Below are 12,023 nucleotides of genomic sequence, written 5' to 3'. Positions count from 1 at the left end.
TGACCTCATCACTATGTGTTGATTTCACTCATAAAATTGCAGCTCAGTTTGACGGTGTTCACACTGAGGGCTAAATGCTTTATGCAAGATATTTTCTCAGCCCCCTGCCCCAGGGTAAGTGTAAAATTTTTACTTTTTAAAGATAGAAACCACAATATCCACCTGATAATTAACTAACCCACCTGTACGGAGATATGAAAAGATAAGTCTAAAATTCAAGTCCTTTGGCTCCATAAACACTGCCCTTGCATGGGCATATGAACAGTTCAGTATTAATTTCTCTGACTGTTTGTGCCTCTATCGATCTATCATTCTGATTTTCCTTCTTAATTGCAATCTTAATTGAATAGAATGCAAGGAAAAAGGAAGAAATGAAATTGTATCTAAACCATGATAAGAAAAACCTCTACTTACATAAGGGATGCCAGCTTTACGGTTTCGTTCTATAACCTCTCTCAACCCCTCAGTGCCACCGTAATCCCTGCGGCTGAGCTGGAAACCAAGGCTCCAGTAGGAAGGCAAGAATGGCCGTCCAACAACCTGGGAAAAGAAGTGAAAAAGCATCCGAGAATTTATAACAAACACTAACGAACATGGTAGCATCGAGTTCATCTGAATCATTTATTCCTTTTTGCTTTCTGTAAAGTCCTCAGATCTAAAATTGTCAGAAACCAAAGGAATCTCCTGCTACAAAATTCCAAAGCTCAAGTCTTTTGTCACTTAAAATAACTAAATATGTCCCAACAGCAGCAGCTGCAGAAAAGAAAATAGGATTTTCAGAATATATTGGATTAATAATGTCATCCTATGGCAGTATGTCTCTACCTGTGGGTAGACCCTTTGAGGGTCACATATCAGATACTTGGAATATCAGATATTTACATTACAATTCATAACAGCAACAAAATTACAGTAATGAGGTAGCAATGATATAATTTTATGCTTGGGGTCACCACAAAATGAGGAACTATATTGAAGGGCTGCAGCACTAGGGAGGCTGACAAAGGGGGAAAGGAAATGGGGTTCGAGAGGTAGCTCAGTTGGTAGAGTGTTTACCTAGCGGGCAAGAAAATGTTGGCTGAATTCCAACAGTAAAATTAAAAACTGGAGGAAACGGGAAAGTGGTCATGGTTGTATCTGGTCTGAAGGTAGTGTCTTTATTTCTTCGCTTTTTGCTATGATAAAATACCCCAATCAAAGCAACCTAAGGGGAAAAGGGTTTATTCTGGCTCAAGTTACAGTCCATCATGGCACGGTAGTCAAAGCAGCAGAAGGTTAAAGCTGCTGATCATACTGCATCTAGGGGAGAGAGAGTGAGAGGAGGCAGGGAGGGAGAGAGAGCAAAGAACACTTTCTGATGCTTTCCTTGCTCCCTCCATCCTGCCTAAAAAATAGTCTCACCTGTAGGTCTTGATATATAATTAATGTAATAAAGCGAGTTCTTCTCAGGCACTCCCACTGGCTTATCTTCTAGATAATTCTAGGTTCTTTCACCTTGACCATTAACACTAATCCTCATAGCTGGTTCTTTGTTTTGTTGTTGAGCTGAGCTGAGAATAGTGACCAGAGGAGTCTCATATAAGGCAGATAAGCCCTCTACCCCTGAGCTGTAACTCTGGCCCTGAAAAGCAGTAATACTCACTCACCAATAATCTATTAATGTTTGCAGTATAATACAGACATATATAATAAAATATAATAAAAAAATAGGCACTGAGAGTATGACAACACACAGCAAGCAGCATTTCTGCTTTCATGGAGCTTGACTGGCATACAGGTAACTCACGTAAGTATAGAGGGTGGTGTGTGGCAATGGCGAAAGAGTAAAAACTTGTGGATCAAGGGTATGATGGGTGAAAAAATACTATGTGCTTGAAGTATTCAAAAATTTCTGAGTACCTCAAGACAGCATTCTAAGGTGACTAGAACCCTGTTCCACATTATTCTAAGAGTCCCTGCCCTCTAATCAGAGGTTTTTCTCTCATTTCATATCATTCTTTCTTTCTTATTTATTTATTTGTTGATTGAATGCTCATTGTGGATTTGTGATCTCTGGTCTTTGGAATGCTTGATTATACCCAGAGGAACAATGGCATATGGTAAATGGACATGTCTAACAAACAGAATTAAGCACTCTTTTGCATTTCTCAAGGCTTCCTGGATGGTGCCTTCAGTGACGCAGAAAACGTCCAACCAATTTATTAGAGTGAAGAAAAAATTATGGGATACTTGTAAGCTCAGAATTTATATCCATACTATCTACTAATAAAACTTCAAATTTCATCCTATTAACTGAAACAAATAAATGAAAAATAGCAACAGCCCCACAGTAGGGAGGGCAGACCTATACCTCCAGGTATTCTTGAACTACTTGCTCTGGCGTGTTTCCCAGGAAGATGTAAAAGTCAAGAATGCCCCCGGTTGTGCGGTATGTGACGGCAGGAGCAGGCTGAAGAGTGACCTCTGGAAGGGTTCAAATGAATGATTAGAATCTTCGGAAGGAACGCATCTCTCAGAAGCATAAATAGCTGGATTGTTCCAAATTATGCTCAATTTTCAAAGGAAAATGAATCACATAGACTCGTTTTATCTGAACTTCGTTAATTTGAACAAGATACCCACCAAAGTGAAATTTTGTTTTGTTTCATGTTGCTTATAAGAAAAAGGAGCAAATTTGATTGTATCTGGCAGCATTAGAATAAATTTCTATGTTATTAAAAATGGTTTACTCCAAAGGAAAAATATTTTGGAAACTTACTAGGTGAGTTTGATATATTTCTATATATAGATATAACTCGTATATAGTCATGTATATGACAGCTATGTGTTTTAGATCAATGAGGCTTCTTGCCATATCACTAATTAGACGCTGAAGGAAAATGACTGCTGAGTGAGGCTATGAGACACAATGCGCAAACGCAGACTGCTGCCGACAGACAGACAGCCTGAAACACACGAGTCTACAGGTATCTTTGGAGTGTGTACAGCATGGATCCTATTATCCACACAATGTTAGGAGAAACATTCCGTCAGAGGAAGTCCCTGAAGGAGGTTTCAGCCAAGTGTCCATAGCCTGAGCTGATTTTCTGAACAGGCTAAATGTTGTCATGCTCTCGTTTCAGCAGAAGCACCACACGTGCAACACGTGACTGTTACCCGAGGTTCTCACAATAAACATAATTCTTAGAACTAAGAACAGCAACCCTAAATCTATCCAGAAATAGATATATAAAAATATGCTTCTTACCCATGGCATTGCTGTTCAAAAGGAAAACCCCCAAAGAAGCCCCACTGGTATCTTCAAGGCACAAGAAGAATGTGTGTGCTCCATACAGATTAGCCATGCCCTGTCAACAGGAAGGAAAAACAGAAGTAACAGGATTATGTGTGTAAAATATTTATCCTGAAAGTTATGGTGGACCACACCTTTAATTCCAATATTTAGGAAGCAGAGGCAAGAGAATAACTACTTTTAAAACAGCCTGTGCTACATAATGAGGTCCATGCCAGCTCGATCAACATAACAAGACTCTGTCTGTAATAAATAAATAAACAAACAAATAAATAAATAAGATTCAGGGAACCAAAATTTCATGTTTATACTTGCTCAGCATTTAATCAAGTGTTGTACCAAAATGACAGTATAAATGGAGAAACACAATATTGTGTATTATTTAATTGAATACTATTCAGAAAAGATATACTGCAATAATATAGCTCAAAATATTATATGAAATGAAAGAAACAGACAATACTGCTGTCTTTGAAACATGCTGACATGCAATAAAAGAGCAGAAAGAAACTTTCCATCTACAGACTCCACTGATAATGGTACCCAAATGATATTCTTGTCTAAATACTTAATTATAACAGCAAGAAAGCATCACTTTTGCTAAAGTAGTTTCCTCTCTTCTTTTTATAATACAAGAAAAATTAGTCCCTTTCATGGTTTTTATTTTGAGACAGGGACATAATAAGTAGCCCAGATTGGTCTTGAGCTTACTCTGTAGGTCAGGGTGACCTTTAAGTTGCAATCCTCTTACTTCAGCCTCTTGAATAACTGTGATTATGTGCTTGCACCAAGAAGTCTGGCTGTTTTTTAATACTATCTTATTTACCTTACACAATTACTAAACTTTATTTTCAAAAAAAATTTTTATTTTAATTTCTGTATTTCTAATTTAAAAGTCTATTAAACCCAATAACGCGCTTTTCCCAAAACAAATTTATGCAAATTGGGCAAAGTAAGACCTAGTTGTATTTCTGTCAGCTAATTTTGGGAGCAAAGGGTGGGTATTCCTGACTGCGAGCCATAAACTGGGGTGAGGGTGGGTATAACCTCACCTCTGTGGGAGTGGCATCTCTGGTGAAGATGGGCCAGGTGTTCCAGCTCATATTGTGGAGGTATTGCTGATGGACATGTTCCCCCAGCCCATACACATTGGAGCTGGGCAGTCGGAAAGACATCTGCAGGTACTGCTGGGCAAACTGAAGGGGCCCGATGCCTGTGTCCAACCTGGGCAATGGGGAGAGGATAAGAGTCACAGAAGCACTCTGGCTCTGCAGAAAGCTGCGTCTGCCTGTCCACAAGCACCACTTTTCACGCTGCCTCCAGTGCTGTTCTCATGATATCATCAACTCTTTGCAGTTAGGAGCGCGTCATAGGATGGGACTTCTTGGTCACAAGTTTATGACCAGAGGAAGAACGGAAGTGCCACTTTACAACTCCAGGTGCTACTGTGGATGCTCAGTATTGCTAGCACAGGTCACTCTGGAAAAGCAGTGGAGCATACTGCCCTGTAGCACACTAGGACCAGATTTGGGTGCAGGTATTTTTTGACATTCATATTAATATAAAATATTATTTATGCTTTATACCATGAAATTTATTATATAAGCTCAAATTGGTTTTAGGTGCTTAATGCTAAGATTCAAAGGTAATGATACTGTGAAATGGTAGACAGGAAAGTTTGTGTACAAGTGTGAATAACTCAAACAATAAAATTCCCTAGCCCATATTACATGAGAACCATAAGCATGCATGTATACATACTATAAACGTACATATGAAACTTAATAAGTGGTTTCAACTCATTTCCATGTCCTACTCATCTTGCTGTGTATGTCAGAGTGAGTTACATGGGGATTCTGTATTCAAAGACGGACAAAGAGTGTGGAGAAACTCACAAGACTTTTCTGTTGCTCTTTCGTATTATTCGGATGCTGAAGGGCATTTTGATGACCTCTACAGAGTAGCTCAAAGTAGATGCATCAGCAGTCCCATTCATGAGGTTGATGTTTTCATGAGGGACTTCATAGCGTAACTCATTGGAATCAGTGATCTGAGAAAAGAAAAATAGAAAATACAATTCTGGGCAAGACCACCTCCCTGTAGATCTATGGGAATGCTGATTTTGAAGCAGTGACCCATGAGAATGTTTCCAAATCTTGCTCCTGTAGATTTTGAGCATCCCGTCAATGTCTCCTGTAGAGATGCCTGCCCATCTCCTACAGCAATGTCTACAGAAAGGAGGCCTCTGTCCATTCACCCTCACTTACTACAGAGAGGAAGAGGGTAAGGCGTCACTATCTCCAGAGTTGTATCTAGTGGGTAACATCCTCACTAACCTTAAAATGAAAACGATTGGCTGCCTGATATTCAGCTGTGAAGAGGGCATCAGCGATATCATTTCCAAAATGAGATGGCGTTGACAACTTTTTCAACTGAGCAGTCAACCCTAAGGTGAATAAATGAGAACAAGAGACCGTGTTAGCTTTCATTTAGCAGCTACCTTGGCTGGACCACAAACACTGACTTCCTAGGACTAGATTCAGGCAGTGCTCACCTGTGCTTTCATTCCTGATATTGGTGGCTTCATAGCCCCAGTTCTTAGGGAAGAAGCATGCAGGGGCTTTGGTATCTGCCACTGGCTTCCAGCAGCATTTATACTGCCATCTGCAGATATCCTAAAAAAAAAAAAAAATGGAAAAGAGCTGCCGTTACATAAAATCCAGGACAGGAAGTGTTACTTACCTACTAATTTACAACCCATGTTATTCCAGGGAAAATTTGAGATAGGTCGTAATCAAACTCACCCATGTACTCATCCTCAGTTTATCCATCCAGTTATCTAGCCATCCAACACACATTCTATATTTACCAGATAAAAAGTGGTAACACAGATAAGTAAGACCTAGCTTGTCTTTCACTAAACTGGCTGCTTAGTTGTATAGCAAGACAATTAAAATAATAATGGCAGGATGAGTTGGGTGTTCCAGCAGAGCATCTCCCAAAGTGAGGGAAACACATACCAACCATTTCTCCCAAGCTAGAGTCTAGGTGGATTAGAAGACATTCTAGGTATGCAAGAGGTAAATCTGTTCTTAAAGCACCAGGATGAGGTAGACAGAGGAAGCAATGACATAGCAAGATCAAGAGAAGGGCACACATTAAGCTGTTACCTTATTCTAGGGAAGGAAATTGGAAGAAGAAGAAGAAGAAGAAGAAGAAGAAGAAGAAGAAGAAGAAGAAGAAGAAGAAGAAGAAGAAGAAGAAGAAGAAGAAGAAGAAGAAGAAGAAGAAGAATAGGGAATAGGAATGGGACTCTCCAGTTTTGTTCTGTACACTTGTCTGACTCTCGTTAAAAGAATGCATGTGGCATAGGTTCTATTATGAAGATTAAGGGGATGTCATCCCATTGCTTATTTCCGAATACTACTGACAAGAGTTTTAGATGCCTTTAGATGTAACAGCTCTGAAAAGCCAGAATGACTTTTATGACTATCATCTAAATATTTATGGAGAAAATATTAGCATTTCTAACTATACAGTGTTTTAAAATATGCATTTATTTTCCCAGATTAAACAGTCCTTGCCTTGTTCTTTCCACATAACAAACACCTGCAGATTAAAAGAAAAGGACTTTGGGTGTCCCAGCTGCCTCTGAGGCAGACACTCAGAACATCTGCCACCTCTGAAACTGAGGTCCACGAAGCCCCAAAGGTCAGTTTCACTGCTGTAAACTATGTCAAAGTCTACAGACCTCTATAAGGAACAGTCACTCTCCAGATAAACATAGTCTTTGTGTGCGCAATCTGTTCTAAGTGTTTCTTCCAGTCCCACATACCAAAGGTCAAAGCCTGGAGACAAATAATTACCAGTACTCGAAAGTCTATCTCCCTTTCATACATTGCTTCCCCACACTTGCTCCCTTGTTTTCCATCTCGGTTCTCAGCACACCAGACAGCCCTCTTACACTCACGTCTGCGCTCTCGGTGTGGACTCACAACAAGTCTCCTTGTTTCCCAGACCCCATAACCCTAAACTGTGTCCCTAAGTCATCTCCCAGATAGATTATGTGCCACTTGCCAACCAGATAAAAATAGCAAAATAATTTAAGAGCAGACAGCCAACGAGAAAATCACCTGGAAATCAGCTAGCTCACCTCTGTGTGATATGAGCATTGTGGCAACTGAGTTTCTGGCCGGTGCTTAAATTCTATTAGCAATGTATACAACTTATTCCAAAATTAGGAAATCTTATTTCCATATTTACCATTTTGCCACACTATTTCATATGCTTAGATAAAAATTGGACTATATGTAGTTAAGTTTCTAAAAGCTACTGTGGTTGAATTATTGACTTTAAAAAAGATCTCAAAACTTACTAAATTTTCAGAGATGAGAAAAAACTTAACATTCTCTGTGTGTGCATGAGATGAAAAAGAAGTGATATATATATATAAACTATTAGAAAAAACCTAAAATTATCTTTGTTTTGAAAGACCATTATCATATTACAAAACTTCAACAAGGTCTACATAAAACAGAGGAGAACTGAAAAGTAAATTTAAGAAAACTTCTGGTTGTAAAATCACTATTCAAAAATCAGCTTCCAATCTATACTAATAATAAACTGAAACTTACAATTTAAAACTATTTAGATGGAATAAAGCATTAAATAATTTTTAAAAATTAAAGCAATGTGTATAATGCATACACTGAAGGTAATGTCTTTGAGGACTCACGAGATCTATCCCAGTCCTATTGTAGCTACGGCCATATGAAAGGACAAAAAAGTCATTTAAAAATCAGATACCAGAAGCCAGTTCACACTTACAAACTGTCATCTTTCAGGGAAGGCACCACAACAATTCAGATATAAAAAGCCTTATCTCACACTTGACAGTGGCTTCAATAGGCAGTGGCCACTGAAGATTCAGGGTGGGGCCAGTGGAACTCCATGGGAGTGAGAGGTCAACACCTTACAGTGGCTGGAACAGAAGCTGCAGACCAGCACCAGGGAGCAGACTAGATCTGACTGAGGGTCATTTCCACGGCCATGCAGAGAATTCTATAATCCACACAGGGGAGAGAAACTGCCTAGGACCCAGTGTAAGGTTTACAGGTCACACGGAGTTCCACATCTCGGAGCAAGCTACAAACCCAGACAGGAGGCCCGAGTTGACCTGGACAATTCTTTCGACTGTCAAAGGAAAACTCTGGCCCTAAATACCAGTTTCACAGAAGAAAATAGCACTTCAATCCTACTATAACTTAATCCTTCCTGGACACTGTTAATTCTTCCACTGAAAGAAGAAGGGGCTTCAAATTTAAGAAAAAAAAATTGTGCAATGATAGGGTCTCTGACCATCATCACTTATGTTAATATTTCTGGAAGAACTGCAAAGTGCAATGGAGCTTACGAATGAATGATAACAAATATTAAAACATAGTAGAAGCATCTACTATTATTCAGGATGTAACCACAATTAATATCTCAAGTTAAAAAATTTGAAAAAAAATTTTTTTTGAGAAATGGTAGTAAGTTTAACCTAATCAACAATTATACAAAATAATGATAATTTAAATTAAAGGTAATAATATAAAACAATCATTAGTAAGAAGAACATCATTATGATCAAAATAAACATCAGCTAGAAAAACAATGAACTCTATTTGCAATAAAAACTAAAGCTGCGGCTGGATAATGGTGACGCACACCTTTAATTCCCACATTCAGAAGGCAAAGGCAGATCGAAGCCTGTGTGTTCAACACCAGGCTGGTCTACAGAGATACAAGCCAGTCAGAGCTAACCAGAGAAACCCTGTCTTAAAAAACAGAAACAAAACCAAAATCCCTGAAGCTATGAAATACCCAGAAAGAACTTCCCAATAAAACACATATTAAGGACCACACACACACACACACACACACACACACACAAGTATGGTCTCCTTTACTCCCTACTTGGGAGGAAGAGGCAGGCAGATCTCTGGGTTTGAGTCCATCCTGGTCTGCATAGTGAGTTCCAAGACAGCCAGAGCTATATAGTGATCAACTCTGTTTTGAAAAACCACAGATTAGATAGATGGATAGATAGATGATAGATAGATAGATAGATAGATAGATAGATAGATAGATAGATAGATGGATAGATAGAAAATAAAAGAGAGACTGTCCATCTCTTTTTAGTGAGAAGATATACTAAGATACTAATTCTTGGAAAACTAAAATTTAATTAACAATCCTAATTTCTATTTAAATATAATACTATTAGATATCAAATGTAGAATATGGGGTACAGAAATGAACTCTAAATAAACACCATTATTATGGTTTAGGTCACACAGTCACAAGAAGACAGTGTTCAATATTTGCTGTTCTCATGGACATCAGCCAGGAGTGAAATCTGTTTCTTCACACATGTCCATTGGGATCTCTGTTGCCAGGAAGACCCTTGTTACACTCAGTGACAGAAATTCAAGTGCCTTAGTCAATCACACTTTCTTGCTGGCCCACTTCTAGAGGAACGGTAGGCTACCCCACAAATGTTTAACCCCTCCAAGGTCAATCCACACCTAGAAGTGGCTCCAGCCATTGATATCTTGCTTCTACTTTGGCCTTTGGAACTTGTCTGTGCCTGTACCTCATTTTCCAGCCTATTTCCTGTACTTCCTTAGTGCAGCTGTTTAGTTATCATCAAGACAAGATGTTGTAGAACCATCAGACACCCCACCATTTCTCCCTTCGCAATTAACAGACCCTGTGGGACTCCATGACTGACCTCTGTCACCACCTCGCCGAGTGCACAGTCGATTCTTTCTGACTCAGCGATGTTTGGACAATCAGGAGTAAATGAACCTGTAAAGAAAGTAGAGACCAAAGTTAATACTTATATGTAATCACATGAACAGATTCTAGGTCTGTTTTCCAATCAAATCACTGGTAGCTGATACCAGTATTTATATATGATGTTCACTTCAAACATTAAATTGCTTCTTTATTTAAATTAGTTGGTTGACTTTTTAAGACATATAAACCTCTTACCATATATTCAACCCCATAAAACATTCAATTCTATATGTGCTACCTAGTTTTTTATGTCAATTTGACACAGACTGGAGTGACCTCAATTGAGAAAATGTCCCAAGAAAGACCTATAAGCATGTCCATAGTACATTTTCTCAATTACTGGTTGATGTGGGAGGGCCCAGAGAATTGTGGGTTAGTGCCACCCCTAGGCTTGTGCTTCTGGGTGCTGTGAGAAAGCAGGCTGAGCAAGCCATGAGGAGCAAGCCAGTAAGTCACACTTTCCCGTTGCCTCTGTGTCACCTCCTGCTTCCAGGTTCCTGCCCTACTTGAGTTTCTGTCTTGACTTCTTTCAGTGATGGACAGTTATCTAGAAGTTTAAACCGAAACAGCCCCTCTTCTCCGGAAGTGGTTTTGATGTCATGATCTTTATCACAGCAATAGAAGCTTAAACACTATGGTTTTCATTAGTTTTTACAAACTAGGGAAAGCATTAACTACCAATAACTCTACAACACTTTCATCAAACCCAGAAGAAATCACATCATTACCAGTGATCTCTTTCCAGTCACCTCTTCCTCGGGTCTCAGGAATATTCATCTATTTTTTTGTCTCCATGTATTTGTCTATTCTGGTTATTTTCTGTATAATGGAGGCATTCTGTGCCTACTTCCCCTCTCCACGCTGGGATTTTTGTCTAACTTGGGCATACACGAGTCTTGTGCATGCTCTTAGAACACTGTAAGTTCATATGTCATGTTGTGCCCTGAACTGACTGTGTCTTTGGAGTCTCTGGCTCTATTACAATCTTTCTACCTCCTATTTCTCAGAGTTGTCTGAGTTTTGGTAAGAAGACTGTGGTATGTTCATCCCCCTTTGGGCCGAGAACTCTACAACCTCTTACTCTCTCTACACTGACCGGTTGAGGGTTTCGGTGTTAATTGCCATCTACTGCAGGAAGAACCTTCTCTAATGAAGACTCAGTAAAGCACTGGTCTATGGGCACAGCGAGGAGTCGTTGGGAGCCATGTTAATAACCACATCCACTTAGAAGAGCAGCAATATTAGATGAGTTGTAGTATTTTCCATGCATCCTAGATATTAAGTAGCATAATCTGTGTCATTTGAAAATGTTAATGTATTTCCTGTGGCCTATGCTTTTCTCAGCTAAATAATGTCATTTAAAGGCCAACAATTTTCAGTTTTATTTCATTCCAATCTGGCTGTCCCTCCCCCCTCCTCTTTGGTTTCTGTGCTTGAGTCTCATTTAATAAACTGTTACCTAATCTGAGGTCTTGAATATTCTTATCTATGCATCGTTTGTTAAAGATTCATGATTTGAAGTCTTTTATTTAGATCTTGATCTATTTTTAATTAATTTCCATATAAATTGCCAGGTAGAAACCCAGTATCATTTTTCTACTGCATGGGTATATCCAGTTGAATTAATCAGTTGATTTTTGATTTATTTGTTTATGTGTGGGTTGTTTGTCTGTCTATTTGTCTGCTTGTTTGATTTCAACAGATTTTCACTTTGATCCAGAACTCATTATGTAACCCATTTAGCCTTGAATTCATGGTAACCTTCTGCATTAGCCTCCAAGTTTGATTCTAAGAATTAGTCACCATATTGGGCTTTCACTTTAACTTCATTCCACCCATTTCAATGGACTGTGGTACAGAACAGAAGGTATTTCTGATATTCCTTTAG

At 38.9% G+C, this 12,023-nt stretch overlaps 1 protein-coding gene across 1 annotated transcript in view; it reads right to left on the bottom strand.

Annotated features, from left to right (window-relative positions):
• Mgam2 (maltase-glucoamylase 2 (putative)) overlaps nt 1-12,023 on the bottom strand; it is an 84,555-nt gene that overhangs the window by 60,845 nt on the left and 11,687 nt on the right. The window contains exons 3-10 of the mRNA XM_075953942.1: nt 10,068-10,144; nt 5,847-5,967; nt 5,629-5,738; nt 5,188-5,342; nt 4,345-4,516; nt 3,248-3,347; nt 2,351-2,463; nt 415-540 (exon numbers count right to left, since the gene is read on the bottom strand). Of these exons, the coding sequence (XP_075810057.1) occupies nt 415-540; nt 2,351-2,463; nt 3,248-3,347; nt 4,345-4,516; nt 5,188-5,342; nt 5,629-5,738; nt 5,847-5,967; nt 10,068-10,144 (974 nt within the window). The remainder of the gene's footprint in view (nt 1-414; nt 541-2,350; nt 2,464-3,247; nt 3,348-4,344; nt 4,517-5,187; nt 5,343-5,628; nt 5,739-5,846; nt 5,968-10,067; nt 10,145-12,023) is intronic.

This window comes from Microtus pennsylvanicus, chromosome 19 (genome assembly GCF_037038515.1).
Source record: "Microtus pennsylvanicus isolate mMicPen1 chromosome 19, mMicPen1.hap1, whole genome shotgun sequence".
NCBI classification, from domain to species: Eukaryota; Metazoa; Chordata; class Mammalia; order Rodentia; family Cricetidae; genus Microtus; species Microtus pennsylvanicus.
Note: the sequence above shows the minus strand (reverse complement) of the source record. Positions and strands in the feature narration are given on the sequence as shown.